Genomic DNA, 26,898 nt, shown 5'->3' with positions numbered 1-26,898 from the left:
GATAACTTTAGTAACATTGATGAACGGTGAAGTGTCACTATTGTGAAATAAGCTACTGATCTATTATTTATTAGTTTACATTAAACCAAAAAAGAAAGTTATAGGTTACATTAAGGTGCTTCAAGCCAACTTTCTTAGCAAAAAAAGTGGGAAATTTTAAGTCTCTACGGTACCGTGACACTTGGCGCCCATTTTTGCCTTTTCTTTCTAACAAATCAGGATTGCCACAGTATTACTCGTAGGATTATTTCTAGTACATGTCAACGCAAAACGTTTAACAGATACTCCCCAGAGTATTTAATTACAATGTACTAATTAAATTATACCCCCACAGAGACCAAATCGAGGAAAACAACGCGTTAATAGAAGATCTGGAGAAGCGTACTGAGGCGTACAACGCGGTGCAACGCGCCGCCTCCGACGTGATCAGCAAGGCCAACAAGAGCGACCCCGCCGTGCGGGACATTCGCAACAAGCTCGACAAACTGCACAAGTGAGTACACTGTAGCACAGGGTTGGGCGGAACGGGGAACTTTTGTGTAGTAGACCAAGATCTTTTTGAGTCGCTAAGTCTTTGTCAGTGAAGTGAGTCTATGAATTCCACATCGATAATCTTTAGCAGACATTCTACGCCTTCAACGATCAGGAGAAAAAAACTACATGATTTTGGACTTATAAAATCGAGGAGAATTTAAAAAGTCACACTTCTCGACAAATTAAATGAACGCTAAAAAATTAAACGCTTTAATCTCTATTGCAGACTATGGGACGACGTACAGAAAGCGACCTCAGACCGCGGTCACTCGCTCGACAGTGCGCTGGAAGTCGCCCGCAAGTTCTGGGCTCAACTGGATGCGCTGATGGCCACGCTGGCCGAGCTGGAGGACACGCTGACCGCCCAGCCGCCGCCCGCCGCGCAGCCGCGCGCTATACAGGCGCAGCAGGTCGCCCTGCAGGAGATCAGGCACGAGATCGACCATACCAAGCCTGAGGTTAGTTCAGACTAAAGACATACTGCTGACATACTGGGGACACATGCTGCGGACACATGGTAGACAAGCTGGAGGATATTGTGAAGCATTTCTCGAAGCTACAAGTTTTACAATTGGTAGTCAATGTCTAATATGACAAGTTGGCAAGAGACTTCCGCTTGTAACTTGTAACTTTCAGTTTTGAGAAATGAGCCCCAGGTCGCGCTGCAGGATATCCGGCATGAAATTGATCATAACAAGCCTGAGGTTAGTTCAGACTAAAGTCATAATGCGGACATATGGGGGACACTCGTACTGCGGACAGTCATATTGCAGACAGTCGTCGTTTGTCGTCACATAATTTTGATAAAGGGTTTCTATGAACTATGAAATGAAGGAGAAAAGTACACTCATACTTGAACCGATCAATAACCGTGCACCAATACTAAAATCCTCAACATTACAGGTGGAGAAAGTCCGCAAGACCGGCTCACACCTGATGTCACTCTGCGGCGAGCCGGACAAGCCAGAGGTCAAGAAGCACATGGAAGACCTGGACAGCGCCTGGGACAATGTCACAGCGCTGTACGCGAGACGAGAGGAGAACCTCATCGACGCCATGGAGAAGGCTATGGAGTTCCACGACACTCTACAGGTGAGTACACTACAGGTGGAGCAAGATACACCTGGTGTTGATAGATATTTAGATAAGCTCCAGGTGAAGCACATAGAATACATGGAGAGGACAACGTCACCACTATCTATGACGCTCTACAGGTGAGTACCTCACTCAAAAGTATAGGTGAACCATGACCAATATTGTCGATGGCAGCTACTCCATACTTTCTCGTCCTACGAAAGGAAAGAGGGGCATAGTCTACTAAACTACCCACGAAATCTAAATTATATATATTTAGATTTATTAGAGATTCCAAATTTGGCACGTAGGTTCCTTATAAGGTGAAGAGGAGCACTAAGAAAGGATTTTTCAAAATTCACCTCCTAAGGGGGTGAAATGGCGGTCCAAAGTTTGTATGGGGAAACAATATTAGATCAGTAGGCGGGCGAAGCCGCGGGAGAAAGCTAGTACAAAATAAATGAAACTGGACGCCTCAGTTGACGCCTGAGAGTCTTGCGTTTCTGGTCGTATTTAAATTTCAACTGTTTTTTATTATTATTTCTATACGTCGCTATCTTTTGAAAAGATCTTTGAAGACAATTAATAAAATTTGATCGATATATTACTCTTACCGATATCGATTGCTTGCATTCAACTCTATTGACTCCATATACTCATTTGTCTTCTGTTTCCACAGAACCTGCAAGAATTCCTCGACAAGGCCGAGGACAAGTTCTCCCGCATGGGCGCATTGGGCTCAGACATCGACGCAGTGAAGCGACAGATCTCTCAACTAGCCTCGTTCAAGCAAGAGGTCGACCCGCATATGGTGAAGGTCGAAGCCCTTAACAGGTAAGATCCTACTGACTGCGCCAGTGCTACTAACACTACAAATGACAAGTTCTGAGGAGGATATGACATTGACGCTGTCAAGCGACGGATCTCACAGCTCTTTCTAGCAGTAGATGCACCTTATGGTAGGCTGTGTATGGTTGAAGTCGACGCTCTCAACAGGTAAGATCCTACCTGACTGCGCCAGTGCTCATGGTGACATTGGACTGAAAGTGATATTTCGTAACTGTTAGCATGATTGTTATACCAACGATTACACAATTTATAATAAAGAAATCTATAGAAGAGAAAGTTGAAGAAGTTTTATAGTGTTTCTGTAAAAAGGTCGAAAAATCATGCTATCTGTTTTGCGTCGAATTGAAGGGGTGTTTTCAATTGGGGCTTGTGGTTTATTTGATACATTATGTTCCTAAAGGTTGAAGAAAGGAATTACACTGGTGAAGGGTCAAAATATAAGTTTAACTCTTTCTATTTCAGTTCTACGTTCAAAACACTGATGTAATTGTTAAATGTTTACCGTTTTCCCCTGTGTTATGAACTATAACTATTTGTAAATCTGTTTCACAAATTACTTTATTGTGAATCCATATAACTTATCCCCTTTTTCACAGAAGTTAATAAATTGTGTGACATAACTGAACCTCCTCCCAATTTTAATACTTAATTGTGTATTTTTCTATGCCACCCTTTCCCATGGATTGACACCGTCCTGACAAAAAAAGGAGTTTGATGAGGCAAGAATAAAAAAACTGTTTGGTAGACGATAGACTAACTTTAGAATAAGTTACAGGACAGTTTTTGTGTGTGTTGCAAGTTTTTTTTGTAGTATTTTTCTTGTAGTTTTAAATACCATTTAATAGGTACTAACATGTTATTAGAGTTTTAGTCGTTGTTTGTGTCTCTTTTTCGCAACGTGTGATCGACGCTTTACTTTTTCTTTCTGTTTTTAGCCTATTTCTTTACTGTTGTGTAGCTTTAGACTTTTAGATTTTTATGTCGATAATTTGAAACCTTTGCCCACCAGTGGCTAAGAGGCTAAAAAATTTTTTTTAATGATTTACCTGTCAAAAAACTGTGTACTTTCATTTTATTTGGATTGAATTTAATCCTTCGAACGCCATGTCTATAATGTGCTGCGCGTCATTTTCAATATAAATTCTGCATCCGCGTGCATCTGCTGACGTTAATATAGTTCATTGGATTAAACAACCTTTCAATTTTATCGACATAAAATCCCTCTATCAAAGTCCGACCCAAAATAACCCGTTTAAACATCACAGGCAAGCTCAAGAGCTGACGGAGCGCACATCATCCGAGCAAGCGGCGGCCATCAAGCAACCTCTCACCGAAGTGAATACGCGCTGGTCGGCGTTACTACGCGGCATGGTGGAGCGGCAGCAACAGCTGGAGCGAGCTCTGCTGCGGCTAGGACAGCTGCAGCACGCGCTGCAGGAGCTGCTGGCGTGGATCAACCACACTAGCGACACGCTCGACACGCTCAAGCCGGTGAGTGACGGCAACAGCTGGAGCCAGCTGCTGGAGACAGCTGCAGGAGCTGCTGGCGTTGATAAACTACACTAGCGACACGCTCGACACGCTCAAGTCGGTGAGTGACGGCAACAGCTGGAGCCAGCTGCTGGAGACAGCTGCAGGAGCTGCTGGCGTGGATCAACCACACTAGCGACACGCTCGACACGCTCAAGTCGGTGAGTGACGGCAACAGCTGGAGCCAGCTGCTGGAGACAGCTGCAGGAGCTGCTGGCGTGGATCAACCACACTAGCGACACGCTCGACACGCTCAAGTCGGTGAGTGACGGCAACAGCTGGAGCCAGCTGCTGGAGACAGCTGCAGGAGCTGCTGGCGTGGATCAACCACACTAGCGACACGCTCGACACGCTCAAGCCGGTGAGTGACGGCAACAGCTGGAGCCAGCTGCTGGAGACAGCTGCAGGAGCTGCTGGCGTGGATCAACCACATTAGCGCCACGCTCGACACACTCAAGCCGGTGAGTGACACCAACAGCTGGAGCCAGCTGCTGGAGACAGCTTCAGGAGCTGCTGGCGTGGATCAACCACACTAGCGACACGCTCGACACGCTCAAGCCGGTGAGTGACACCAACAGCTGGAGCCAGCTGCTGGAGACTTCTGCAGGAGCTGCTGGCGTGATCAACCACACTATAGCGACACGCCAGGTTGTATACAGTTAGCTAAAGGTTTTTTTAAAGAGGTTAGCCGCTTTTAATAAAATTTGATGAATAAGCTCACACCTGAGTATGCACTGTTAGTTATCAACAGACACCTTTTGTGACTTCTGAATATCGGGTTTACAACAACAGTCTCTAGAATATATCTGTTTAATTTTATTCATCGAACTTACATAAAGCTGAGTTTAGACCAGGGGCCCGTTTCTCGAAAGGTACAAGCCTTGTATTACAAGTGCGCGAACTGTCAAATCGTATGGGTTTCCATGGAAACACACTTGTAATACAAGGCTGGTACCTTTCGAGAAACGGGCCACAGTTAGTTATTGCAAGTTTTGAGACGCAACTATAGGTAAGAGTGAGTGGCAAATATCTGCATCTCTTTCTTGCATATACTTCTGTCTCAAAACTTGCAGCAATAACTTGCACGTCTAAACTCAGGTTAATACAACGAAATTGTTGTCAACGTTTACAAACTAGCAAAGTTTACTTTGGTCTTGATTACATCTGGACAACCCCGGAATTATCTGAAAATGAAAACTTTATTTGCAGATATTAGTAGTAGAAGTTTATCTTTGTCCTTTAAAATCGGAACTTAAATCGTTGAAAAATGTAAAAAGCTAGTTTCCTATACTTGAAATAAAATATTGTATGCAGTGCACGAAATGAAGCACCACATAATAGAAGAAAAACATGGACAGTAGTTATGTTTAAACATAATTTCTATTTAATAATTCGAAGAGAAATATATCAAGTAAATGAATTGGCCGTGACGTCACTTCTCAGTATTTCATAGTAATTCCATATTAGCAAAATTTTTTGACAGTTCTTAAAAAGGAATTGGTTTGACTAGTAGGAAACTAGCCTATTCACGGGGATTAACATACAATAAATTGTCCAGGTGGCCGGAGACCCTCAGATCCTGGAGGTGGAGCTGGCTAAGCTGAAGGTGCTGGTGAACGACATCGCGGCGCACCAGGCCTCGGTGGACACGCTCAACGACGCCGGCGCGCAGATCGTGCAACAGGGTACTGGTATGTGCTACGCGCTTGCGCTCTCATCCATTACTACATTGTCTTGGTAGTTATCAGTTTTTCCTCCGTGTGGTGACGGGTTGAGAATTTCACCACCCATTTTCTTTAAGTGTCGTAAAAGTCGACTACGGGATATGGGTTAAATTGTGACGTAGGCGAGAGGCGGGCAACCTGTCATTGCAGTGTCAGAATTTCGTTTTTTTTTTCAACCCCTTAGTTGCCAAAAGTGGCACTGAAACTTAAGTTTCATGTGCTCTGCCTACAGCTTTATGCGAATACAGGTGTGATTATACGTATATGACAAACTATTAGTTTTAATTCTTCTCAGCATATGGCAATGTATTTAAAAATATTTTAAGTGGGTTACTCACGTGTTAAGTCGATATAGCGTTCGACATGTTCCGATCCATTTTCGAGGATCTTTCTCAAGAGTAGCGACCCCGCCTTTACATGTCGAGAGCGCGACGCATACTGCGAGCGCTTGCTATATCGACTTAACACGTGAGTAACCCGCTTAAAATATTTTTAAATATGTTTGTGTCTCACGGGAGTTTTATAGTTAAAATCTGGCAATGTCTACAGGTCACTACCTATTAACTGGAATCAGGGCACCATTCAGATTTTAATATAGTTTGGACATTGTGGTGCCATTTAAACATGCCGTGGAGAGCCAGTTCGAGAATGGCTTCACCGAATATAATTTTGGCATTTGATTTTTTTTTTTCATTTAAAGTCAAACTTTAGAAATACCTCCTAGCGGTAATGACGGTAAAATTGCACTGTCTTTATGATATGCAGCTGATAACTATTAAGATTATACATATACATTGTCCTACATTTCAGGTATCAATTTTGCCATTTGGTTCATATACATGTTCAGGTTCCATTTTAATATTTCTTGAGACTCGATGACAATAACGTACTTACCTAAATACTTACGTTGTTAACTGTCAGTAATTAATATCATTTCAAAGAACGATCATCATTTCAGCCGATCACGCCATTTTCAAAATTCAAAATTCAACGTCAGACATGCTATTGGCTCTAATGCTTCAGCTTCCGTGTTTGCCCGTGTGTGTGTATTCTAATGCTTTTTGTAAACCTCTATTTTCTCTCACATTTTTCTTTGACAGATGTAGTGCGTAATTTTTTCATCGTATTTTGTCGGAAACGTTCGTATTTGTCGTGCTTTTTCGGTCAACTCAAGCGTTTCTTGTACAGGGACTGACTGAAATAGCACATGTTCGTTAGTTTCCGTGAAAATACGAAGGAAAAACATTGTGCACTACATCTAAATATGATTTGTCATCTAAAAATACTTATACTTTAATATACTTTCAATGACTTAACCTAGAAATTATAAGTTTTGCAACAAATTTTGTAATAAAGTTAGAAACTTTGGAACAAAGTAATTACTATTAATGTTTATCTTGCCCTGAGAACAATCAAAAATGTATTGTATATCCGAACTGACCTTAACCACCGAGTACTTTTCATTTGTAATTGAGTTTTGAAAAATGTCCTTTGCTATTGAGCGATTCCACTTGAGTGTTTATTTTAACTACAGCAAATGAAAAGATCTATGCATATATCGGGAAAGTAACACTTATTTAAAGATAGATTCTTATTTAAGAGATAGATTATCATTTGAACTTGCATCGTGAATAAATGGAACATTCCATAAAATCGTGACTCGTGTTCTTGCCGCGGATTGACCCTATTGGGCCGTGTGTTTATTTGTGTTATCATAAGTGTTTTGCGCAGGCACCGACGAGGCGAGTGAGACTGCGGACAAGCTCAACACCCTGAACAGGAAGTGGCGAGAGCTGCAGCAGAAGGCTCGAGACCGCCAGGCCGAGCTGGAAGATGCCCTGAGGGAAGCCCAGAGGTGAGTTCACAGTTCAAATGTTACCCGACATTCGTCGAATTTACTTATTTGCTTTAGGCAACTGAGAAAGTTGAATAATATGTACTGCTCACATTTTTACTTTTCATTAATAAAACATAGACCGCGTCTAACAAGATTCATACTTGCGACCTTTCTGAACACTAGTCCAATAACTACCGCCATCTGAACTCTGAAACATTCTAATTTTTCCATTATAAGCTCTAGTGAGGCCTATTGCATCTGTCGTAAATGGATATGTATAATAAGTACAAGTACAGAAGGCCCACTGCTTTGATGTTCACTAAATGCCGCGTTTTTAAACGAAACGAAGAAACGAAAGGTGCGCAGCGTCGGACGGTAGGGTTGCCTATGGATTAAAACGAATTAGTACTCAGATAAAATGTTATACTAAACATTTAAGTCTTGTACTGTCTAGGTATATAATTATACAGTATTTATATATTTTTGTTTAAGCCCTCACAAGCCTTATTGAACTTTTCCATGGGACTTCATCAATAGTAGATCTGTGTAAGATTACCCTATTTTATTAAGTGTCTATTTAACTAAGCATTATTAGCCATTCCACACGCGGACATCGCATAAGAACCTTAAAAAAAACTAAAGTACGAACGTCGTGAGAACACACGCCACCCCTGAATAGGCCGCGAACTCGCGGCTGCCAGCATGTACTTGTAGCGCGGCGATAGAATCGCGGAGTGAGCCGCCCCTGGTAGTGCGCTATTTTTACATGATAAAAAATATATAAGACCATTTTGTAACCATATTACTGCGAATAAACCATTTGTATTGTATTGCGTGCTTGAATACACCGTCTGATTCTAACTTATTATTGTTTTAGCTTCAACGCGGAAATCGGCGACTTGCTGTCGTGGCTGTCAGAGGTGGATGGAGTTATCACGGCCTCCAAGCCCGTCGGTGGTCTGCCGGAAACCGCCTCGGAACAGCTTGAGAGGTTCATGGTAAGATGTTCACTCATTTTATATGCCAAGTTACCTAATACATGAGTATTCGAGTCATTATTGTGATGTAGTCCAACCCCTTTATTCATAAACGTTCGCTAAAGTTATCAAGCTGATAAAGTTAGTTTGTCCCTTTCAGTACTGGTGTGATAGAATGGGACAAACGAGCTTTATCTGCTTGATAACCTTAGTGAGCGTTTATGAATAAGAGGGTAAATGTGTGGGTCGAATTACTGACCTCAATTTCTTTGATAAATTCAAAGCACCTCTAACACCTTACTGAGGTCATATCGTGAACTCTGTTGCTCCCTTGTCGCACTTGAAAATTCGCCTAAAGTGTGTCAGAGAGGCAACATGCAGAACATGATGCGTGTAAAACCCTCTGTGGACAAATCACCTTGATGCATCAATTTAAACAACCGATACATTTGCCTTCGTCTGGATATGTAAGGGAAGTCCTAAAAAATGCTTTAAAGGGCATTTCTAGAATTTGGGACCTCCGAATTAGATAATAAGTTGTTAACAAAAATTAACTGGCTGTCAGTTTTGCGACGACAATTAAGCATAAAACCTGTCTAAAAAATTACTTTTTTCACATTCTGAATGTAGATTATCGCTTAAAGTTTATGTCATTAACACAAAAATAATATTTTTGTAGAAATTTCATGCTTAATTATAGTCACAAAACTGACAGTGAGTTAATTTTTGTTAACAACTTACGCTAATTGGGGGTCCCAAATTCTGAAAATGCCCTAAAGTGTCCTTATTAAGAGGTAACTAAAAAAAATACACTAAATTATTAAATGTAGATAATTCTGTATCAAAAGCCATGTCACCTTGTATTAACAGGAGGTTTACAACGAGATCGAAGCCAACCGCCCCAAGGTGGAAGCAGTTCTGCAGCAGGGCCAAGAGTACCTGCGCCGGCAGGAGAAGCCCAACCCCTCCAGCCAGCTGCACCAGAACCTCAAGAACCTCAAGACCAGATGGGACAACATCACTGCCAGGTAAAGTGCCAGGTTACCCGACGCCAAGGGATTAAGGATAGGAAGTCAGGGAGAAATCGCACTAAAATTTATATCGAGGGTTTACTGGTGAAACCCGATAAGTTGAGCACTGATTTCTGAAATTCGAACTTTGTCCAATTTCCACAATGTTGTTATTTCAAGGACAAATTGTCTCGATTTATCGGGTTTCACTAGTAAACCATCGCTATATGAGATGTACATATACCTATTCTTAACCAGTGCCTGGAAGTATCACAAATAAATAATAATCTGCGAGTATCGTCTTTGCCTTTGCCTAGTCTGTGGTCAAGAGTAAGCCCATAATAAAAAAAAATAGAGTATTGATCATTGTTATACCATAGATCGTTGTCTGAGTACCTGCAACACAATCTTTCTTGAGCTTACCGTGGGCCACAGTCAATCTGTGTATTTTTTTTTTACATACATGGAAAACCAACAGCTGAAGTTATCAATACAATCCAAAATAAAATTACAAAGCCAATTACAGGTTCTCACTTATAAAAAACAGATTAAAACCAAAATCTTTCCTATCTTACAAACGTGCAAGTACCTACAGCCACAGCCAAGTTTAGGAATGTTACATAGGTATATATGTAATAATTACAATTTGATGTCAAGATACGCAATAGCGTGTCCAGCCAAGAAGAAGAAGAGAAAAAAAAATAATGTCCATAATATTTATTTATTTATTTATTCCACAGAGCATCGGACAAGAAGATTAAACTGGAGATCGCGCTGAAGGAGGCGACAGAATTCCACGACGCGCTGCAAGCCTTCGTGGACTGGTTAACTGGCGCTGAGAAGACGCTCTCCTCTGCCAAGCCTGTCTCTAGGGTCATGGAGACTCTGCTGGGTACGTATACATTACGAAGATACAGGTCATTCATGAATGGAATAAACTAAACTCTGATTGATAGTCACTGGCAAAAACATCGTACAAAATGAAAGACGCAAGAATATCTGACGCAATCTTAATCATTATCAAAATATTTATTCGCAATGAACTTAAAACTACACACTATATAAGTTTATCACGAAATGGTCCCGTCTCAGTATAATGCCGACTCGAAGGTTGGCGCTGATCTTCCGACGAAACCATTTGCGAGACACGAGCGCAGCCACGTGGTTCGGCCCTACTGTAAGTTGAACGCATCCTTACTGAAGGCGCCATTTCGTCATATCTTATTTACGGAGCCATAAGAGCGTGTCAGATATTTACGCAGCCTTTTGTACGATGTTATTGCCGGTAACTGTATCGGTGACATTTGTATCCGTATACTGTCAAGAGCTCTCATTATTGGTCATCTGTCACACACATTTTCATTCATTCTTTCGTTCTATTCGTGCCAGCACTTTTAATAGATCTGTAGGTACCATAGACAAAACGGTCAAATCCCCCTACCAGTGTAGGTGATTTTGATTCATAAATAGTAGTGTAGACAACAATACCACATCAAAAATCTTCTTTCTTCTAGACCGTTATCGTTAGTTCCACTTACTTGGGGTCGGCCCTCGTCCGCAATCTCCAATGAGCACGATTTTGTGCTGCGTTTGTGTCAATTTGAGCTTCTCTAATGTCTTTTTTTGCCAAAAAGGATTTCAAAAATTTAGTTAAATGCATAGCTACTCGATTAATATGGTAAGCTGTTTCGAACATAGACTTTTATTTCACTTACTTTAAGCCTAGATATTTGCATAGCAATACAAGTAGAAGACTTTGGCATTCAATTTAGCTAAAGTTATGACGATGAATAGTTCTGAAACCGACGCCTAATACTTTTCTCCAACAGTTCAAATCGAGGAGCACAAGTCGTTCCAAAAGGAAGTGGCCACACATCGCGAGACCATGCTCCACCTGGACAAGAAAGGCACTCACCTCAAGTACTTCAGCCAGAAGCAGGACGTCATTCTTATCAAGAACCTGCTGGTTTCCGTCCAGCATCGATGGGAGCGCGTTGTTGCCAAGTGCGCTGAGCGAACCAGGGCATTAGACCATGGCGTTAAGGAGGCCAAGGAATTCAGCGACATGTGGTGAGTATTCTATACTTCTGTAGCAGGACCTGGTCATTAGGAATCTGCTGGTTTCCGTTCAGCATCGCTGGGAGCGCGTTGTTGCCAAGTGCACTGAGCGAACCAGGGCATTAGACCATGGCGTTAAAGAGGCCAAGGAGTTCAGCGATATGTGGTCAGTACCTTATAATGCCCTGTTTTATATAGACTTTTCCACAAACAGTTCATAGACTATCATTGTTATCAGTGAAAAGTGCAGCGCAAGGTAAATTTCAAAGCAAATAGTTTTAGTAAAAATATTTCACTTCCTCCCCCGTCCGCGTGTGGTGACGGGTTAAGAATTTCACCACCCCCTTTCTTCGTCACTGCAATGTCACAATTTAGTTTTTTTTTTTTTTCAAAGTTAGGTGCCAAGAGTGGCACTGAAACTTGAGTAGTCTCATGTGCTCTGCCTACCCCTTTATGGGAATACAGGCGTGATTATATGTATGTATGTACTTTACTTCCTGATGATCCTTCAAGAAAGGAGCGTATTGGTGTTGCGGATGTCCAATGTAATCGCTTTCTGAATGAGGAGGCACACTCAAAGATTAACACAGATGGCGCCACCTTATTAGTCCAATGCACAGATAAAGAATAACTTTTTGCTTTATCTGTAGGTTTCTGTTTAATAGCCGTTTCTCCCATTTCTCCCTCTCACGTATTAAATATCGTTTACCTAGTGACAGATTGTGAATGACAATGACATATCTAGTCACTTGCACAGGCGCCGCCTGGCGGGATAAAACATCAGTGTGCCTCCTCATTGAACCTGTCTACTCGTTTGCAGTATCTCTGAAAATATATTTCTTCTAAAATAAAACGTCGTCACGAAAACTACTTACTCTTTTATAAATAAATAAATAAATATTGGACGATCTTACACATATTGACTGAGTCCCACTGTAAGCTCAAGAAGGCTTGTGTTGTGGGTACTCAGACAACGATATATATAATATACATATACTTATATACATAGAAAACATCCATGACTCAGGAACAAATATCTGTGCTCATCACACAAATAAATGCCCTTACCGGGATTCGAATTCGGTCACTATCACTAGGCCAGACCGGTCGCCGGTCGGTTTTATGTCGGCTATTCTTTGAAATACGAATGCTTATTAGATCGTTTTTCCGTAGGAACAACCTGATGAACTGGCTCAACGACACCGAGAAACAACTGGACGAGCTCAACTCGGAAACGACCGTCAACGACCCGGAGAAGATCAAACAGAGGTAAGAATTACAACATCCCCATTCATTTTACTTTATTAGTTGTTTCATTGTTTAAGTTATTTAATTTAGGGCCAGTTACATCAACCACATTTGACAGACACACTTCGTTGCGCAGCAGACGTCTATGGCATTTCCCATACAATCTTTAACCAAAAAGGATCGAGCATCATAGAATTACTGTCGAAGTAAAATGTGTAATCACAGTGCATAGACTGCCATCTCTTAACACAGGCTTAGAACCACAAAACTAACAGCGAGTTAATTTTTGTTAACAAGTTACGCTAATTTTGGGTCCCTAATTCCGAAAATGCCCTTAAACGTGGTGCAATTCTGATGATAGGACCCGTGAGGATTTGAGGAAACTCTTCAATTTTTTTTTCATTAATTTGTTCTCACTGTAAAATACGAGACTTTACTAACTGTTTCATGTACAGTCAAGTGTAAAAATATGACTCTTAATTCGTCGACATAAACAGAAACACGTACGGTCACGGACTTTAATTCCATTCTAGCCAATCTACTTCTAATAGCTTATTTTATACTGTCACAGCTTATCTATGAAATAATAAAATTATCGTGACACCTAAATGGCTCAACAATAAAAGTCCTTGAGTGTACCTATATACGTTTTGAAAAAGACAACGACCCGATACACATAATACACACCTATAATACTCCGTAATTCCTCAGACTGTCGAAGCACCGCGAGTTCCAAAAGGCGCTAGCAGCCAAGCAGCCCGTCTACGACCAGACGCAGAAGGTCGGCAAGACGCTCAAGGACAAGGCGCCGAAGACCGATGAACCCACCCTCCGCACTATGCTGCAGGATCTCAAGACCAAGTGGACTACCGTCTGCTCCAAGGCTGTCGACCGGTGAGTACACACAACCAATCATATCAATGCCAAAAACAGATATAATACCTGCCTGTTTGCCAACAAGCTCAAGTAATCCATGAACGGATGTACTTACAAGGGTGCACTTAATAAGTATGCATGTATAAGGATTATTAGGGGTATTCATTATCTCCTTTTTGGTTGTACAAACTAGGTTCTCTGAACTAATGCATCTGTGTTCAATGTAAACGTATCTTGCAAGTTTTCTCGGTATTTTTCTTGAAGTGACAATAATACAATTAGGATACCAAGACTATATATTATTTATATCGTCACAGAAACAGTATATCAGCTGTTTTATATTGTTACACAAACAAGTGTGCTTTTTTTTTCGAAAACATTTATGAGTATTGCTTGAGCTACACAATGACTAAGCATATAATATACCTACATAAATATTATAGTATTATTCCTCAATGACAAATTCTTTCGCATATGTTACACCACTTTAAAACACTAATTTAACCATCTGACATATCTCCATAGACAACGCAAGCTGGAAGAGGCGCTGCTATACTCCGGACAGTTCAAGGACGCGATGTCGGCCCTGCTGGAGTGGCTGAAGAAACAGCAGAGCAAGTTAGCAGCCGACTCGCCCGTCCATGGCGACCTGGACACCGTCATGGCGCTCATTGAACAGCACAAGGTAACATTTGACAATATAGAATAGATTAATACTTCATTCGAAAGCACACAAAATATTAAATACATATAAATAAATATTATAGGACATTTTTACACAGGTGGACTGAGTTCCACGGTAAGCTCAGGAAGGCTTGTGTTGTGGGTATTCAGACAACGATATATATATAATATACAAATATATACATACTAGCATTTGCCCCCGGTTTCGCTCGCGTTAGAAAGAGACAAAAAGTAGCCTATGTCTCTCTCCATCCTTTCAACTATCTCCACCTAAAAAATCACGTCTATACGTCGCTTCGTTTTGCTGTGAAAGACGGACAAACAAACAGATACACACACTTTCCCATTTATAATATTAGTATGGATATACATAGAAAACATCCATGACTCAGGAACAAATATCTGTGCTCATCACACAAATAAATACCCTTACCGAGATTCGAGCCCAGGACCGCGGCTTAGCAGACAATAAACAATTATACACTGACATACAAAAAAGTACCACGAAATGGCCTCACCACAACATGTTGCTGGCGACTTCCAGCGCTGGTCTTCCGGTGAGACCATTATTAAGTGAGAAAAATCACGGAAAAAATATGTCGCGTCTATCACAAAATATGCTTAAAGTGTTACTAAAAATCTTTCACTTCTGAAATCCCTCTAGAATTTCCAATTTTTTAAAACAACAAAAATAAAATTTTGATAAAAAGGTTCTTGTGTACAAAGTTATTAAATTTTGCTTCTTTTTCAGCAATTCGAGGAAGATTTCCACTCGCGCGAACAACAGATGCAGTCTGTACTCAAGACCGGCAAAGATCTGGAAGCCACGGTAAGAAAATAAATAAATCCATATTCTACTGTCATCATTCTCCTTGCGTTATCCCGGCATTTACCACGGCTCATGGGAGCCTGGGGTCCGCTTTGACAACGAATCCCAAGATTTGGCGTAGGCACTAGTTTTACGAAAGCGAATGCCAGACCTTATTGGAATTAGTCCGGTTTCCTCACGATGTTTTCCTTCACCGAAAAGCGACTGGCAAATATCAAATGACATTTCGCATATAAGTTCGGAAAAACTCATCAAATCCATATTCTACTCAAGCGCGGATCCAGCTTCGTGCCCAGGGGGGGGTCACGTGGTAAAGGCCCAGGCCCCCCCGGGGGGGTCACGTGGTCCATTTGTATGGCCAGCCTAGGCTCCAGGGGGGGGTCATGACCCCCATGACCCCCCCCCCCTGGATCCGCGCATGATTCTACTGTAATTAATATAATATTAAAACATTTATAAAAGTGCTACACGAGCTTATTCCACCGTCCCCATTCTACCATCGGACTCTTAGACGCACGGCCGGTTTCCATCCTTACTTTTCCGCGAATTCCCACGAAGCGCTTTGCTTCTTCTTTTCTTATGCGCACTGCCAAGGAGTGGAATTCCTTGCCGGCGGCTATATTTCCGAGCTCATATAACCCGGCTACCTTCAAATCAAAGGTGAACAGGCATCTTCTGGGCGAGCTCACTCCATCGTAGGCCACGTTATTGCCTTTGGCTAGTCTGTGGCCAAGAGTAAGCCCATTTTTAATAAAAGAAAAGTAGGCCAATAAATATTACAACTTGTTTGTTTTATTAGGTGCCGCGCGAAGACGCGAGCAGCATCAGACAGCAGTGCAGCGAACTCAAGCAGGCTTGGGACTCCGTCCAGAGTCTGAGCGAAAAGAAAGCGCACCGGCTGGAATCTGCGCTCAAGGAGGTATGACTTTTTACTTCAATTTATATTTTTGTATGCTTATTGTTCTTATAACCTAACCACAAAATTAAAATTTTGGAAAACCACGACATAGTGGACCGATTTTCATGAAACATGGCTAAGAACACTCCCGAATAACTAAGCTTTCAAACAAAAAAAAACTAAATCTAAATCGGTTCATCAGTTCGGGAGCTACGATGCCACAGAAAGACACACACAGACAGACAGACAGACTCGTTAAACGTATTACACCCCGTCGTTTTTGCGTCGGGGGTTAAAAACAACCATTTATCAGTAACATTGGACAATTACTCTGACAAAAGAGCACTTTCATTGTTGAAAACACACTTCAACAATGAAAGTGCTCTTTTGTCAGAGTAATTGTTTTGAGTGGCGCCTAGCCGTCACATTCCTAACAAACTGTTTTGGGTTTGACATTGATCAGTTTAGTTTGTTAATGAAAATACCCAAAATTCGACTCTATATTATGTGAACACTTGGACAATAAAAAAAAAACTGAACACGTTCGCTGCTGTACTGCTTCGAAAGACCTTATACGCAGTACCATTAACTGAGGAGTGTCTTTTCAGAGGTTATTTTTATCTATGTCTTCCTAGAGAAATAACCCTTGTTGACTTATAGAAATAAGTCCTTTTGAAAAGATACTCCTCAACTGTCGCAACGAAAGTGTTAAACATGCAAATACTTTTTTTGTTTCTATTGTAGTACTTAGTAACACTGCCTACAATCTCTTCTTTGTTCGCTTTTTGTACCGTAAGATTTCTTTTGTGCATTTAAGTTTAACAGACACATAAAAAGTTTTGTGAATTTCATGTTCAGTAATATAATATTCGATTGCCAGGCTGAGAAACTCCACAAATCCGTGAACATGCTTCTCGAATGGCTCTCCGACGCCGAGACCAAACTTCGCTTCTCCGGCCAACTGCCCGAAGGCGACCAGGAGACCCAGCAACAGATCCGCGACCACGAGCGGTTCATCCGCGAACTGAAGGAGAAGCAGCGAGACAAGGACGACACGATCAGCCTGGCTCACTCGATCCTGGGCAAGGCGCATCCGGACGCGGTGACGGTCATTAAGCACTGGATCACCATCATACAGAGCCGGTGGGATGAGGTCAGTTCATACATTTTTTTAATCTACCTATTATGAGGTCAGTTCACTATGAGGTCAGTTCATACATTTTTTTAATCTACCTATTATGAGGTCAGTTCACTATGAGGTCAGTTCATACATTTTTTTAATCTACCTACTATGAGGTTAGTTCACTATGAGGTCAGTTCATAATTTTTTTTAATCTACCTACTATGAGGTCAGTTCATATATTATTTTAAGTACGCCTCAAGGGTACAGTCAAGGTATTAAATATAGATGCAAACAAAGCGACTTAAATATGTGAAGTTAGTTAGTAAGCAAGTTTATTTGCAAATTTTACATAGGTACATTAGTATCTTAGGCGGTAGGTGACATTTGGTTGCTTAGGGCCGGTTGCATCAAACCATCTGTCATCGTTAAAGCGTTCGTTAAATTTTATTGTATGGGAAGTTCCATAGACCATAGAGACTCATAGTGTTGTGTTCCTGCCGGTAAGTAAGGCTGCCAGAGCTCAACGAGGGTGCGGTGTGCTGATGACGGGAGGACTTACGGAACTGACTTATTCCGTCTATTGTCCTTTGAGTCGTCGGCAACCCGAACCCTCCTTAGAGCTTGTACACTCCTTTTTGCTGAGTACTTAACACAGCAAAAGGGAATATACAAGTTTCTAATGGGGTGGCAACGCGCATGTGACACTCTTTGAGTTGCAGGCGTCCATAGGTTACGGTGACCGCTTTCCATCAGGCGGGCCGTACGCGTGTTTGCCACCGACGTAGTATAAAAAAAAGACCTCTGCTGCATGACGATGATGTCTGTCAAATGTGGTTGATGCAACTGGTCATATGAGTGTCATAGATCGACTGTGTTCTTTCTACCCCTTAATTGTCTTGTCAATGAAGCAAATGGTTTATGGTTATTAGAACATTTAAATATGCAATCATAAAGATCTGTACGGAAAGAGAAGTATTAAAATTACATGTTTAAGATCGAATATTTTCTACAACTATTTCCGCACAGAGTAGGAATTCCTGTCACCTTGATAAGTAAATCAGTATTGAATGCATTTCACTAACCTTACATTATCTTTTAATTATCAAATCCATTCTTATCAAAAGATATAAACTGTCTTATGATATAACTTATGTTATTGTGTCGCAATTTCGTCAAACGTAACAGTTCTCAAATGGGCTAGTTTTTATTGTAAAAGATGGGAGAAAATGTGAAAAGTAGGAAAAGCATGGTGTCGATTATGCCCGTTATACGAATATTTAGCAGGGTTACTCCGGTGCAGGTAAAAAACTTTAACGTAACTACAGAGCACATTCTTTATATTGTTTTTGATGTAAAAATTCCAAGATTCGTTTGTACTTTTATCTTATAAATTTACGTTTTTTCGTCATATTAATTATGAAAGATATACATGAGACCCAAAAACAAAACCTAAACTCAAATTGGGTTACAAAAGTCCATACGTTTTCGTAATTTGGTAGAAAATTTTGTTGAAAGTACAGTGAAGTAACTGTTGAGTTGTATTAATATTGAGCTCTTCATATGAGGAAAAAATCATTAAAAAATGTCCGTTAAAGCTAGAAAAGCTATTTAAACGAAAAAATCCTCTATCCTCTGGAACGTTAGGACTGAAAATATTATTTCAGATTTGGTAGAAGTCGTCTATACGGATAGAAATAATCTCGCTGGAGCCTTCCTTCACTATATGTTCAGTAGAAAACAGCTCATTATTTCGTTGTGTCTCAGACGGACTAGCGTAGGTACCTACCCTTTTGCGCGATTCGATACATCAAGCGCAACTTTAAGTATAGACAGTATAGACTCGCGCGCGCGAGCGCAAGTTATATTTGTTATAAACCGCCACGAAAGTGTTCAGAAAAAACTTCACGATTTGTGTCTTTAACAGGTGTGGCAATGGGCGATGCAGCGCGGCGGCAAGCTGGACGCGCACATGCAGAGCCTCAAAGACCTGGACTCTGTGCTGGAAGAGCTGCTGCAATGGCTCATGGGACTTGAGAATACCCTGCTTTGTAAGTACTCTTGTAGAATAACTACAGCTGGATACTTTACGGCTGGATGTATGTACTGAGGCGGCAAGCTGGACGCGCATGCAGAGCCTCAAAGACCTGGATTCCGTGCTGGAAGAGCTGCTGCAATCGCTCATGGGACTCGAGAATATCCTGCTTTGTAAGTATTATACTGTTGAAAGATCTGGATATACTGTGGGAAGCTAGACGCACATGCAGAGTCTCAAAGACCTGGATTCCGTGCTGGAAGAGCTGCTGCAATCGCTCATGGGACCCGAGACTATCCTGCTTTGTAAGTATTATATTCTTGTAGAATAACTACAGCTGGATACATTACCGCTGGAAAGGACACTTCCCGAAGTTTGACAGCATTTCGGGGTCGAATCAAATTGTGTTGACAATTTTAACTATTTCGGGTTATCAAAAATCAAATAATTATCTTATCGTACGAAAAGGGATGTCATGTTAAACTAATCCTAATAATTGCTACGTAACAATACGAATGCGAGCCGATTCGAGCCGGAATCGCCCGACAATGTCCGACTACCGGTATTCTGCTATTCTTGAAAAATTACTGGAACTGGATCCACCACAGGACCACAGTATAATAAAGAGTACTATAGTACAGTATGGCCACTTCCGCTCCCCGCTGAAAGTGCCGCCCACCCCTCTCGGTTACCTCACAGTTACCGCCTGTCAAAAACGCGAACAGTCGACCTGTCATATCTCACTAAATACAAGCATAGTACGCGTTCACCTACACGAGCTTAGACTGTGTGCTAGGAACAGTAGGAACGTGCCTCTTTCATATATTTGATCGCCAGTGTCCGAGGTGTGACAGGACTCTTAAGACTCCTTACTTCTTAAAGCTCCCAACTCTATGGCGCATTTTAATGCTATTTTATATAACCTATATTATGTATTAGAATTTATAGGCATTTTAGTGTTGATTTTGTAAAATTTGTCCTATACCTACCCAACAATTACACAGATCAACCTATCCCCGAACTAAGCAAAGCTTGTACTATGGGTGCTAAGCGACGATATCGTCACTACTTTTAATAAATCTCGTATCTCACGCTGTTCCTCAAGGTTAAAACGCAGTAAGTCTATATGCATTCCATACATACTTACTACAATTTTCTTTTCATTGACAGACGAAGATACAAGTTTTTTTAAAAGTAGTGACGATATACTTACTTATAATTAATTAAAAAAAAATGTGTTTTCCCGTAGCATTGGAAGCAGAGCCTCTGCCAGAATCCATCGAACTGCTGGAAGGCCTCATCGAAGACCACAAGGAGCTTATGGAGAACACGCAGAAGAGACAGAACGAGGTCGATCGCGTCTGCAAGGCTTACCAGGTACGTCGGAATATGGTGCTAAACTTGACTACAATTATTAATATACACCCTGTTTTTACAAGCTTTTATTTTTGCCTTGTTAGTATGTTAGTTTGGGTCAAAACGTAGAAGCTAAATTTGACCCACTTCCCGGTTTCTGATTGAGCTGAAATTTTGCACACATATGTAAATTACGTGACAATGCAATGTTATGGTATCATGGAGCTGATCTGATGATGGAGCAGAAAGGTGGTTATAGGAACTCTGTTATGAAACGTCGTATCCCCATCGAGTAAGGGGTTTTTAGAAACGTCTCGGAGAGCAGTAGATGACTGTTGAAAGAAAGGCACAGTCGGCGATAAAAGCTTGTGCCAAAAAATTAAAATTTTGCAAAAAACGTATTATTTAATTCAGTTAACTTTAAGGGATGGTTCTTTAGATCAATTACAATTATTTTTTCTAAGAAACTGTGATAGTTTACTGTTATCGAGTTATTAAAAAAAAATACTGAACACGTGTGTGACAGCATTTACCACTTCCCAATGTTGTTTGTTTTGACATGTGCCGTCAATTACTTGACTAACTTGAATAATTATTATTCTTAAGGGTATCTCACACTAATTAATTCATTTATTATGTATGAAAACGATGAAAAAATTTTTTTGTGAATTTAACTAAGTGTTATAAATTTTAAAATAGGTACAGTCAACCAATTGGAACCCTAGGCCACTCTACAACCATGTCAAAATGACAAGCAGTAAGAGATTTCTTACAATCTGATTTATATCGTCACTGTGACAATGTTCTACAGTGGCCTAGGGTTCCAATTGGTTGACCGTACATCAAGTTAAAAGTAACTCTGCTCGACATGCTAATGCCCCATGGATTGCCCTTCTGTCACACTTATTCTGTGGCTCAATATATATTTGAATGCATTATGTTTGTTCGGGAGAATACACACATGTTTAAAAAGAAAGGTGACTCCTAGCGCCCGAATCGTTACCCAAACGATCTCTGTATAAGTCCCCACAAACTCGCCATGACACAAAAATTGCCAGGCGTAATTGGTCGTAAACTTTTCAATAAATTACCTGAAAATCTCAAAAGGGAATCAAGACTGACAGTGTTTCGTGCTCAAGTGAAAGAACTGTTATTAAGCAAGACTGTGTATACCATTAGTGAATTTTATGAAATATTAATGTGAAAATAATGAAATGCAATTATTAATTTTTAAATTCTAGACTAGTCACACTTGTTAGTAGTATAGATATTTTGTACACCATGTATATTTTAAATGTACCTATTACCTTGTGTGATGAATAAATGATTATCTATCTATCTATCTATTGACAATTGAAAGTGGCATCTACTAGTACTCACTGGATGCTGAATTTAGGGACGGTATTTTTTACTCGAGATTTGCTGTTCAACAAAATGTAATGTACAAACCATTCGCAGGTCAAAGCTCAGAGCCAAGGAAGAGAGTCGACACCACGCAAGGTGTCGGCGAAGTCGGCCGTCAAGGGTGCCCCTGGGTGCGTATACAACAGAATCTATCTAAGACCAATACACCAGTGGACCGCCATTTTAGATTCCTTTTTTAAAAACGTTGTTTTAACTTGACAGTGTAACTTTGACGTTTTCAGCTAAAGAACACATTTTCGGTTGTTAATAAGATCGTGGGTGTCGTAACTGTCGTAGAAGTCTACTGTGGGAAATGGGTTCCGTTGTGTTGGCGATGGACTGGCAACCTGACACTGAAACTGACAGTGCCTGCCTACCCTGTTTGTAAATACCTGATATCTGTACTAATATTATAAATGGGAAAGTGTGTGTCTGTTTGTTTGTCCGTCTTTCACGGCAAAACGGAGCGACGAATTGACGTGATTTTTAAGTGGAGATAGTTGAAGGGATGGAAAGTGACGTAGGCTACTTTTTGTCTCTTTCTAACGCGAGCGAAGCCGCAGGCAGAAGCTAGTACACCATAAACCTGAGTTTATGTATGTATGGTAAAGTTGAGGCTTCATAGAAATAAGACCTTGTTAACAACTGAAGTACCCTTTTAGCTGAAATTGTACGAGTATGTAAAGCGAAAAAATTTTGCCACCTTTTAAAAACAGATACATTTCTATTTTTTTATTTCTATGTCCACTGGTGCTTTGATCACACGTGTATGTTTTTCTGTGTTGTCCATTAAATTTATGTTCCATCATTTCATTTGTTTCGTCTCTTTCACGCTCGCACGCCATTGTGACGTCATTGCATGGTGTGTCGTTGTCCACACACACAACGTCTCGGCATGGTGTATCTCGTTGTCTCGTCTACACACACACAGACGCGGTTCGCAGCACGATTTGAACCGAGAGCGATCGGTGTCGCCCGACTATTACGGATCGAGGCGGTACAGGTGTGTTTTTTTTTATTTTTCCCCCCTTTTTTGTGTAAAACTTCCGTTTTTAATTTTCTTGATTTATGTGATTTCCATTTGACTATTTTTTATTAAATTTTTAATTTTCATATTCTTTGTTTCCCTGTATAGAGTCAGTACAAAGTTGGAAATGATTTTGACAGCCTCTTCGGTGCAAATCCATACCAATATAAATGGGGAAGTGTGTGTGTCTGTTTGTTTGTCCGTCTTTCACGGCAAAACGGACGAATTAACGTGATTTTTTAAGTGGAGATAGTTGAAGGGATGGAGAGTGACATAGGCCACTTAAAAGCTAGTATTATTTTGAACGTCGAAACTTCTAAATTTTGACGTTTACCTAACCTTTGCAAAGGCGGAGCTATCAAAATTGCCAACTTGTCTTCGACTGACTATAACTTACAATTTGTAAACTACACTATTCGAGTTCCTTTTTCTCTTATTTTAAATTTCCCGTTTTTTATGAGCTTATCTTTCAATTTGTCGTTGTATTGTGATTTTTCATGGTGTAAATAACAATCATTTGCCTTATTCATGATTTCCAAATCAGAAAATGACATGATATCAAAGACCTATGTAACTTCGTATAGACAGATAAAGTCTAAGAAAAAAACATACTCCAAAACCATACAGAAAAAGGTACGGTGAGCTAGATGGCGATACACCTTTGGGGTACGCTCCGCTAGATGGCGCTAATATTAATATTTGTCATTTTAAAACATATCAAGCTAAGAATATTGACCAAATTGTCAAAACTGAGGTTCAAAAATTTTAAGCCTGTGTCTATAGATGGCAGTCTATGCACTGTGATTACACATTTTACTTTGACAGTAACGCTCTCTTTAATACTCTATCCTCTTTGATGATATTAAACACCGTATTATACAATAATTGTATACCTACTTAATTATTATACATGTATCTAATTCAAGCCTGACCTGAAATATAAGACTACGCGCCATCTTGCGGAATTTCATTAGAACTATTTTCTTCATGTTATACTGAACTGTCATCCTATACATCAGAATAACAGCGCCCTCCTGACAATAGTCATATATTGGTCAAGCTTTTGCCAGAAAGATTGTACCATTGTCCTAAATGGTCACAGGTTCGAGTCTTACCAGAAGCGTAATTTTTTCCATTTTTACTTGAAAAAAAAAACTATATTATGTCATGTCATTATCTGAGTTGGAATAACCACCTAACGTCGTCTCGCTTTAACACACATAAATGTCGCTTTTTGTCTCACCTCGCCACGCTGGGGCAGGTCCAGGATTCACCCGCGAAGTAGGAGAGGAAGGTTTGATTTCTTTTATTATTTTTTTGTCTGTATTTTGTCTTTGAATGGCTTTTGTAGTTTGATTTTCATTATGTCAATACAAAAAAAAAATCTTATGTAATTGTTTTTATTTTTTATTTGGTTGGTTTAATGCAGCCGATTTAAATTTAAGTATTCGTTTTTTTTTCTTTTTTTCTACGTAATTTATTTTTGAGTTTTCTTTAAGTCAATATGTTTCCTTTTAAAGAATATAGATTGAGCTACCTCTCTCATCTCCATTGGGTGATATTTCCATATGTCTAATATATTCACGTACCTAGACATATATTCCAAGTTTCAAACTTGTTTACAGATGTAATGCGAAAAGGGTTTCCTTGGTATTTCTCCGGAAACGTTCGTATTTCTCCGGAAACGTTCGTATTTGTCATGCTAATCAATGTCAGTAGATCTTGTACTGACACTGACTGAAATAGCATGACACGTTCGTACGTTCCCGTAACAATACGAAGGCAATTCTTTTCGCACCACATCTGTAGATCTGTAGTCCAGTTCATGCATTTTGGGTAATGTTTGCTTGTTTCATTGGTTGTTGTAGAAATAATGCTTATTTTCATTGGTTGGGGCTCATTGCATGGTTAAACGAAGCTGTCTATCTATCAAAAAAAACTTAAAAAATAAATGACTGTTTAAACAAAACAAAATCTAACATTAAAATAAACACATTTCAATACTTTACACACGGTAATGGATTCGTTGTAAAATAACACAAACTGACTAACCCGTCACGCCACGCCACTCACGTCACGACTAACCGTAACCGACGTCCTAACACGCATCCACTGTTACCTGTTTTGTACCTTATTGGAGCCCTTTTATCGATTATTATAATCATTACTACATTTATTTTATCCTTAAGTATGTCTGATAATGAGAAACGCCAGAGAAAATCGAATTTGGTAAATAAGTGATAAAAATACAGACATACAAATACATTTAGTAATTGGCTAAGGTTATTTAAAAAAAGAACTAGATTTTTTCAAAATTCGTTCGTAATTCTTCCGAGATCGGTTCTTACTCAAGCATAGTTCATTGATTCGTTAGACTATTTCCCCACAACACTATGCCATACCACAACATGGCATGTGCATATCCAGAGTACGCTATATATATATTTAATAATGGCATCTACATAGCAGTAGTAAAAACGTTATATTCTGAAATAAAATCAATACACTAAGAAAAAGTAGTCGAATAGTTGCTCGCGGCTAGAATCAAACCAGCGTCCACTGTTATCACGGCAGGAGCTTAAGCCAGTCGGCCACATGGGACTCAGGTCGATTATTTAAGTACATTCATTTGACTTTGACTCATCCTTAAATAGAACAGTACCTATGGTTCGACCTTCTAACCGAATCAATCCAGGTTTCATACTAGCATAAGAGATGGCACTGCCAATCACATAATATTCGATAAAGGCCCAACAAGGTACACCGTCAGGGTTGTGTGTGATAAGTTTTGTGAATTGTGCGTGTGCTGCAGTCGCGTGAGCCCGGGCCGCGAGACTCCCGACCGCAACCTGCCGCACTACGGACCCAGGTTCCCGCCGAGGGGCAGGTAAGACACACACACACACACATATACATACACAACGATAACTACTACGAATAAGTGAAGCGTATTTACCACAGATTTCATATATACCATAGATTGATCAATCAATCAAATTGATTATTTGATTGATTGAGCAAACCCATCTACTTAGCGTGTCAAACGAAAGTCAATTCCACTGAGTTGTCCGTCTTTACTCACAGCTTGCAGCGTAATTTTTTACAAGTTGAAGTCAAGAAAAACACAAAAAAATGCCTCATTACGTTATATTTAATTGCAACAACACAAAAATTATAAACACTCAAGGGCCTGAGACATATTATTTCTAATCGGCTCGGCCCCTATACAAATAGATGGAGTTGTTTCTTCTATCTAAATGTAGTTCTGTGGTATTTACAGTAACACACAAAGACAAGAACAAGAAAAACAGATATACTTACTGAAATATCAACTGAAAATTCAGTGTATGAAAAAGTTTTCAACAGCGCGAGGTTTCAAGTGGCGTAAGATTTCAATTTAGGTACCGCTGTTTTGTTGCCGGGAAGTTCATAATTTCATTAAAAAACTGGGACTCAAAAGTTAGTGTGTCAAACCTTGAAAAAAATCTCAAATAAATACCTTTCTATACACTATAACGTCTAACACATTCAAAATACCAATTGACAAAAATTCCAATCGTACTGCATAACTAAGACGATGAAAATCTCTACAAGTAATTTATTCAAAGCTTTTGGGTAAATCTGATCATGCCATTTGATAAGTACTTGCTTGGGTTTTATCATGTACCTAATCATGTGTGCGCTCGCTGCAATACGTTTTAAGTTCAGCATTTTTGCTTTTTTTGTATTAAGTAGATATATTTTGCTTTTAAATTTGATATATCATTATTAATAGCCAAGTTATTTGCAATTCCGAGTGCTGGTTATCAGATCTCTGTAAGCCTAAAC

General features: G+C 40.1%; 1 protein-coding gene across 1 annotated transcript in view; it reads left to right on the top strand.

Moving 5' to 3' along the window:
- Positions 1-26,898, top strand: part of LOC125238071 (microtubule-actin cross-linking factor 1-like) — a 340,128-nt gene that overhangs the window by 292,336 nt on the left and 20,894 nt on the right. Inside the window, exons 63-84 of the mRNA XM_048145360.1 lie at positions 335-493; positions 761-992; positions 1,438-1,626; positions 2,288-2,442; positions 3,723-3,948; positions 5,546-5,678; positions 7,443-7,566; positions 8,426-8,546; positions 9,396-9,553; positions 10,276-10,427; positions 11,365-11,605; positions 12,767-12,862; positions 13,553-13,735; positions 14,243-14,402; positions 15,153-15,230; positions 16,030-16,149; positions 17,009-17,281; positions 19,176-19,299; positions 20,533-20,660; positions 22,098-22,174; positions 22,975-23,046; positions 25,883-25,957. Coding sequence (XP_048001317.1) covers positions 335-493; positions 761-992; positions 1,438-1,626; positions 2,288-2,442; positions 3,723-3,948; positions 5,546-5,678; positions 7,443-7,566; positions 8,426-8,546; positions 9,396-9,553; positions 10,276-10,427; positions 11,365-11,605; positions 12,767-12,862; positions 13,553-13,735; positions 14,243-14,402; positions 15,153-15,230; positions 16,030-16,149; positions 17,009-17,281; positions 19,176-19,299; positions 20,533-20,660; positions 22,098-22,174; positions 22,975-23,046; positions 25,883-25,957 — 3,276 coding nt within the window. The remainder of the gene's footprint in view (positions 1-334; positions 494-760; positions 993-1,437; positions 1,627-2,287; positions 2,443-3,722; positions 3,949-5,545; positions 5,679-7,442; positions 7,567-8,425; positions 8,547-9,395; positions 9,554-10,275; positions 10,428-11,364; positions 11,606-12,766; positions 12,863-13,552; positions 13,736-14,242; positions 14,403-15,152; positions 15,231-16,029; positions 16,150-17,008; positions 17,282-19,175; positions 19,300-20,532; positions 20,661-22,097; positions 22,175-22,974; positions 23,047-25,882; positions 25,958-26,898) is intronic.

Source organism: Leguminivora glycinivorella, chromosome 22 (assembly GCF_023078275.1).
Source record: "Leguminivora glycinivorella isolate SPB_JAAS2020 chromosome 22, LegGlyc_1.1, whole genome shotgun sequence".
In the NCBI taxonomy this organism is placed as follows: Eukaryota; Metazoa; Arthropoda; class Insecta; order Lepidoptera; family Tortricidae; genus Leguminivora; species Leguminivora glycinivorella.
The sequence above is the reverse complement of the archived record's forward strand: the minus strand, read 5'-3'. Positions and strand labels throughout refer to the sequence as shown.